Source organism: Macrobrachium rosenbergii, chromosome 27 (assembly GCF_040412425.1).
Source record: "Macrobrachium rosenbergii isolate ZJJX-2024 chromosome 27, ASM4041242v1, whole genome shotgun sequence".
NCBI classification, from domain to species: Eukaryota; Metazoa; Arthropoda; class Malacostraca; order Decapoda; family Palaemonidae; genus Macrobrachium; species Macrobrachium rosenbergii.
Window position 1 is genome coordinate 36,597,009 of NC_089767.1, and position 7,500 is coordinate 36,604,508.

Below are 7,500 nucleotides of genomic sequence, written 5' to 3' on the forward strand. Positions count from 1 at the left end.
TGTTCTCTCTCTCTCTCTCTCTCTCTCTCTCTCTCTCTCTCTCTCTCTCTCTCTCTCTCTCTCTCTCTCTGTTTGTGAAGGCGTATCTTCTGTTTGTTGATGTTGTTCGTATATATTTCTAGTGTTCTCTTTTTCATTATGGCAGATTTCAACTAAATCTCTCTCTCTCTCTCTCTCTCTCTGTTTGTGAAGGCGTATCTTCTGTTTGTTGATGTTGTTTGTATATATTTCTAGTGTTCTCTTTTTCATTATGTGTTTCAACTAAATCTCTCTCTTTCTCTCTCTTCTGTTTGTGAAGGCGTATCACCTGTTTATTGATGTGTTTCGTACATATTTCTATCGTTCTTTTCATTATGGTAGATTTCACCTAAAACTTTCTCTCTCTCTCTCTCTCTCTCTCTCTCTCTCTCTCTCTCTCTCTACATTTTGCTTTATGCTGTTTTTTGTTTCGTTGTGCCGATTTCATTTCAATACTGTTTACTAAGTTTTGTTTTAGCTAAAGGCAAGTTCTGAGTCAATTTAATCGAGGATTATACAATGACTATCTGTCTAATTTTATTCTTTTTACCCTTATTTTCTTCATCAACATTATTATCATATGAACATTTTATCTACTTCTCTGGGGGAAATCGTGAATTAAATATTAAAGCTAAAGTAATTGCGTGATTATCCTCTACAATACGATTAATATCCAATACCAATTCAGAGAGAGAGAGAGAGAGAGAGAGAGAGAGAGAGAGAGAGAGAGAGAGAGAGAGAGAGAGAGAGAGAGAGAGAGAGAGAGCAGTTCACGTCCTTCATTATTTTCAATATTCAATGGCTGTCAGTTTCAGTAAACTATTAAATCAAATTTCTGGAACATATGCCCATCTTAATCATGGCTGTCACCCACCGCAACTGTCTAACTACCAGGTACGTGAATCTCTGCTTCAGGCAACTAAGGCACAACTGATTTTCAAGGACTGCTTTCAAAACTAGCTTGCCTCTGTTGGTGAGGCAAGACTAATAATGGACTAATATATACAATATAATATATACAATATATATATATATATATAATGTATATGTATACATATACACACACACACTATATATATATATATATATATATATATATATATATATATATATATATATATATATATATATATATATATATATATATATATATATATATATATATATATATATATATATATATATATCTCTCTTTCTCCCCTATTCAAGGTACAGGAAATCCACTTGAAAACATTTTTTTTAATCTCTCTCTCTCTCTCTCTCTCTCTCCCCAGAGAGAGAGAGAGAGAGAGAGAGAGAGAGAGAGAGAGAGAGAGAGATTCCACATGTTCGGTCCTCATCAAAACTTCGTCCGTCGCCTCGTTTTTGCACTTCAAGTTCCTTGCCGCTACTGCCTGCAATTATTTGCTTAGATTTCCAATGTTCGTGCGTAGTTGTTGCTTAGTAGAGAAGCTTCAATAATTTTAATTTTAATAACTTTAATTTAGTAATGTTTCCTTCGTTTGCATGCGGTGTTTCAGAGAGCTTTTTATTTCATTCTTGCGTAATGTGAGAACAAAAATTATATTTTATAAACTGTAGACAAACGCATATGCATAACAGGCATATACAGTACATTCATAAACTTGAGAATGATCGATTTTATATCAGTAAATTAATCTATCGACCTAGAAAATCGGTGAAAATCTTGGACGTCGCTGAAAATGGAAGCACGGGGGAGAGAGACTCAAAACTACAAAAATAATCCAGCACTGTAAAAAATTTGACATCGCTTTTCGGAAAACGCGCTCTGCACATTTCCCTTGAAAAAAAAAAAAAAAAAAAAAAAAAAAAAAAAAAAAAAGTTGGCTTCGAACTGTACCTCACGGAAAATATATATATATATGAAAAAAAAAAGCTGTCCTAGCTCAGCATTCACACATGAAATAACTTTTCAGGTTTTATGAAGTCTCTCGCTCTGTTTCAGAGAATTATGGCATGACTGCGAGGGGCAAAATGGAAGCAGAAATAGATTTCGGGAGAAATTTGCCCAACTCGTTATTATTATTATTATTATTATTATTATTATTATTATTATTATTATTATTATTATTATTATTATTTCAGTAGATGAAACCTATTCACACGGAACAAGCACAATAAAGGGGCCATTGACTTGAAATTCAAGCTTCCAAAGAATGTTGGTTTCAACCTCCCACCGTAGCAGACCCCCACACTGCAGCAGTAACTGATCGTGATGCAGAGCCAGTGATTTTTCATCGCCCGGGGGAGACGCGAACCCGCGACATCTGAGTGGCATGCCATGACACTAACCACTATACCAGCGAACCATTTTTCGCAAACGCAGCTTCCTGTATTCTTTAATGCCAAAGATACTTCAACAAAAAATTTTGGTACTCTTTCTGCGAACATTACTCTAACAACCGTCATGTCAACATTCATGTGTGCATTACTCTAACAACCGTCATGTCAACATTCATGTGTGTATTACTCTAACAACCGTCATGTCAACATTCATGTGTGTATTACTCTAACAACCGTCATGTCAACATTCATGTGTGTGTGTGTATTGTTTGTGTATTATTTGCGAGCATGTATATTCATTTGGAAGCTAAACCACTATACATACTCATTTGGAACCTAAACCACCACCATGCCCACAAAAAATATATAACTGGTACATGAACCCAATAACAACGGCCCTTTTCAAACACCAACTTATTCCCATAATGCTTTAGGCCAGCACTTCTTCAAGAAATCCGCTATTAACTTAAGAAAATGTTATCCCAAATTATTCATACAGAATTTAATCAGCAATATTCTTGACAAGCTGCCACTTAGTGTACGAACACTTAACAAAACTTTACGATAAGCGTTGCAAAAATTGAAACAAGGATCAGTAGATATGAGATTATCCAACAAGAAACCTTTAAATTACGAGCTGAAAAAGCTGAAATGAGTATCAGTAAATGCAATAACATTATCCTACAAGACGAAACAAATCAAGATAAACTTGACAAGAATGCAAGAACTCCACAAGAAGCTGAAACCTGAGAGATATTCAAGACTAAGTGACTTTAATTTCACATTAAATTGAGTGTGAAAAAAGCCCGGAGAGCGTAGCATAGCTATTCTTATTTTTGAAGGACGAGAAGGGCACAGCAGCGGTCGGTAACACATTTATCACGATCGTCCTTGAGTTATCTTGTCAGTTCCACAAAACGAAAACCTCTCGTATTTACTGCTCTTAAACAAAGATACCCTTGAAAGGCATTAGGACAGTTAAATGTAAGACTTGGCTCAAGGAAGTCATTTGTTAAATATCAGAGAAAATTCTCACACACACACAGATACACGCATGACAGTGGCCCTGAAGTTCCAGAGCTTATTCTGGAAAGTCACGGGAGTCAAAGAATATGGCAAAATGTTGTACCAGCATTATCAGGCAGAAAGCTACCAAAAAACACACGAGAGAAGATCTGTTGGTTAGAAACCTGGATGTCATTTGAAGCAGAAAGGAAAGTTAATATTCTCGAGCTTTGGAGGCTGGAAAGTCAGGAGGCGAGAGGAGTACTTGTAATCCCATTCAACACAAAAACAAGGCTAGACGTTCTAGCGTTGAAGGCTGGAAAATTGTTGGATATAGACAATAAATAAACAGAAAAAAACTCAATTATTCAACTAAAAAATATTTTACACACAGAATACAGTCAAATGGAGAAATATTGTGGGAGCATTCTCAATCTAAAGAAATGTGACAAAAATACACACAGGATGTCTGAAAAAATGTGACAAAAAATCTCACTAAGCAATTTTAAACATAACACGAGTTATATGAAAGATACAATGATTCCAGGACAAATGAAAAATGTACCGAGAAGTTCATTAAGCAATCAAAACAAAACGTACATGACAAAGTGTAAAAGACAACGCTTCTAGAAACAAAAATAAAAAAAAAATAAAATACGCGGGTGGAAAATATAAGAAGCAGTTATGAAATCCTGTCTTCCTTAACATCTCAGATTGCTTATAGCTAATCTAAAAATACACACGGAAGTCATACAACGCCGGAATGAGTGAGGAAATAAAAAAAAAAAACTAAAAATAAATACAACGCAATACTCACTGCCCCTCGAGCTCAGGCCATTGGGCGGGCAAGGAAGAAGAGCCACGGCTTGGTACGGAGAAGGAGGCCAGCACAGGATGCCATCCCACATGGCGTGGCAGTAGGACCCTCTGGAAAAAATGGTCAGGACTTTATAGTAGGATTATCGTGATAGCCTCTGAGAAAGAAAGCATGATATATACTGTATGTATATGCGAATGTATATGTATATATATATATATATATATATATATATATATATATATATATATATATATATATATATATATACATATACATATACATATATATATATATATATATATATATATATACATATACATATATATATATATATATATAAAATATATAGGCATTAGCTATAGAAAGCAAGAGATAGATATATATGATATAAATATAGATATAAATATATATATACGTAATACAGACACACACACACACACACACACACACACACACATACATATATATATATATATATATATATATATATATATATATATATATATATATATATATATATATACACCATGCATAATATAACTGTGCTTAAGCAAGCATTTACATACAAAAATACCTCGGTATTTCTGCATTTGCTCAGCATGTGCTTGTAAATCCTGTCTTATGAGAAAAAGAAAAGACACCTTACTCAAAAAGATGCACTTTACAAAAATAAGTCTTCTATCAAATTATAAACATCATACTTTCACAGCACCTGGGATACGAAAACGCACATTTCCCTAAGAATAAAACTTGTTAAACCAAGTGAATTTATTGAACTGAATGAATATAAAATTTAGGCCAAAGGCCAAACACTGGGTCCTATGAGGTCATTCAGCGCTGAAACGGAAATTGACAGGAAAAGGTTTGAAAGGTGTAACAGGAGGAAAACCTCAAAGCAGTTGCACTATGAATCAATTGTCAGGAGAGGTTGGAAAGTAAGATGGAGGAATGGGAATATGAAAGGAGGTACAGTAAAAGAAACGAAAGGGGCTGCAGCTAGGGGCCGAAGGCACGCTGCAAAGAACCTTAAGTAACGCCTACGGTGCACAGCACGAGGTGCACTGACGGCCCTACCACCCTACGGGGTGTTGAACCAAATGCCATGCGATCTACGAAATCCTTGAAAAACAACCCACCACAAACACTAATAAAATCCCCCAATTACGTCAGGTGGGGGCTGGGCCTCGCATGACGACGCCCTACTCGGTAGCCGAAAACCCGTATACGTGGGACTTCAACAGGTCTTTCAAGGAACAGACAAAAGGACTTTGTTGAAAGGACACCGAAGGAAAACAACTGTTATTGATGGCGCGCATTTGGGTTAATGAGTTCCGTGAAAGGGACGCGTTGTCTGGAAGTGCGCAACACGAATGATGCAGAATTAGAGGATGATAAAGAACTTTTGATGTAACTTTCATATTCATATTTTTATCGGCTGCTTCATTCAATTGTCTTTAATTCTACCTGTTTCATTTTCAATCGATTATTCTCTTCGTACAGTTTTGCTTTTGCCTTAAGTGGCAATTCTGTTCTGTGCAAGATTCTAAGGCAGGTCAACGGTCTTCTGTTTAATAAAAATGACAGCCTCTAAAATAATAATAATAATAATAATAATAATAATAATAATAATAATAATAATAATAAATACCGTAACGTTGAAACTCAAATAAAAACCAACTACAACAAAAATAATCTCCAAGGTGAGCCACAAAGCAAATTTACAAAGCGCGGAGAAGCATTTACTATCTTCCACGAACGCCCCAAAAGGGGGAGTAGGAAGTTTGAAATAGATCTATCTATCTTCTGCGGCAAAACAACGGTGAGAGTGCTGAAAGAAAGATTCGTTCTTTGCTAATTAATAAGGCGGTCAGTGGGTATCACGGAGAGAGAGAGAGAGAGAGAGAGAGAGAGAGAGAGAGAGAGAGAGAGGAGAGAGAGAGAGAGAGAGAGATTAACTCTGGAAATTATTTAGTATCAACAGGGACAAGGATGAGGAAAGACAAATGGGTGGACAAACACACACGGGGAGAGAGAGAGAGAGAGAGAGAGAGAGAGAGAGAGAGAGAGAGAGAGAGAGAGAGAGAGAGAGAGAGAGAGAGATTAGTTCGGAAAATTATTTAGAGTAAGCATCAACACGGACAAGGATCAGGAAAGACAAATGGGCGGACAAACACAGAGAGAGAGAGAGAGAGAGAGAGAGAGAGAGAGAGAGAGAGAGAGAGAGAGAGAGATTAGTTCGGAAAATTTAGAGTAAGCATCAACAGGGACAGGAACTAAGGAAGATGAATGGACGGATAAACGGGGAGAGAGAGAGAGAGAGAGAGAGAGAGAGAGAGAGAGAGAGAGAGAGAGAGAGAGAGAGAGATTAGTTCCGAAAATTAATGAGAGAAAGCATCAACAGACAAGGATAAAGAAAGACAAATAGGCGGACAGAGAGAGAGAGAGAGAGAGAGAGAGAGAGAGAGAGAGAGAGAGAGAGAGAGAGAGAGAGAGAGATAGTTCGGAAAATCATTTAGAGTAGTAGCATAAACAGATACAGGAACTAAGAAAGATAAATGGACGGATAAAGAGAGAGAGAGAGAGAGAAAAAAAAGATTCCCACAATCTCTTGAAACGTTCACCTACACAATATCCAGGTTCGCTGTCACCTCCAACATTTTTATGGGTGTTCCACACTGACTCTCAAAGACTCAGAGACTCAAGGACTCACGGTGTGAGTAAGTCACAGGATCCCCTAAAGGCCATATACGCACTGTGGTGATGGGTTCCTCCGGTCCCATCCTTTCTCACCGTCTCCCATTTAAAAATAGCTTGCGAATCCAATGACATTTGAAATACGATCACCACGAGGCTACGGGAGTAGCGTGGTTGTGGGCAATTTCTGCTGAGTTATTAGTGCTGATGGTTTTCGCTCTCTCTCTCTCTCTCTCTCTCTCTCTCTCTCTCTCATTCGCTTAGTATTTATCTGTGTAGTTCTCTCTCTCTCTCTTTCCCAATTCGCTTTGTATTTATCTGTGTTAGTTTTCTCTCTCTCTCTCTCTCTCTCTCTCTCTCTCTCTCTCTCTCTCTCTCTCTCTCTCTCTCAGGAATTCCTTGCTTTTCATTCTACAAAATGCTTTTATAAGTGAGCTCTTTCTGTCTGTCTCTCTCTCTCTCCTCTTAGTAAATACTTGTTTTATATATATATATATATATATATATATATATATATATATATATATATATATATATGTATGCATGTATATATATCTGTAAATACATATTTATCTCTCTTTCAGCAAATGTAAATATATGTTAATATAATTTTACACCGTCAAATACCAACGATGCCATAATGCATATATACATAATTG

General features: G+C 36.4%; 1 protein-coding gene across 7 annotated transcripts in view; it reads right to left on the minus strand.

The window, feature by feature from the left end:
• Positions 1 to 7,500, minus strand: part of LOC136853642 (inter-alpha-trypsin inhibitor heavy chain H2-like) — a 245,366-nt gene that overhangs the window by 53,185 nt on the left and 184,681 nt on the right. For all 7 annotated transcript variants that reach the window (XM_067129473.1, XM_067129477.1, XM_067129476.1 and 4 more), the window contains exon 4: positions 4,145 to 4,254. In XM_067129473.1, coding sequence (XP_066985574.1) covers positions 4,145 to 4,235 — 91 coding nt within the window. In that variant the 5' untranslated portion in view covers positions 4,236 to 4,254. The remainder of the gene's footprint in view (positions 1 to 4,144; positions 4,255 to 7,500) is intronic.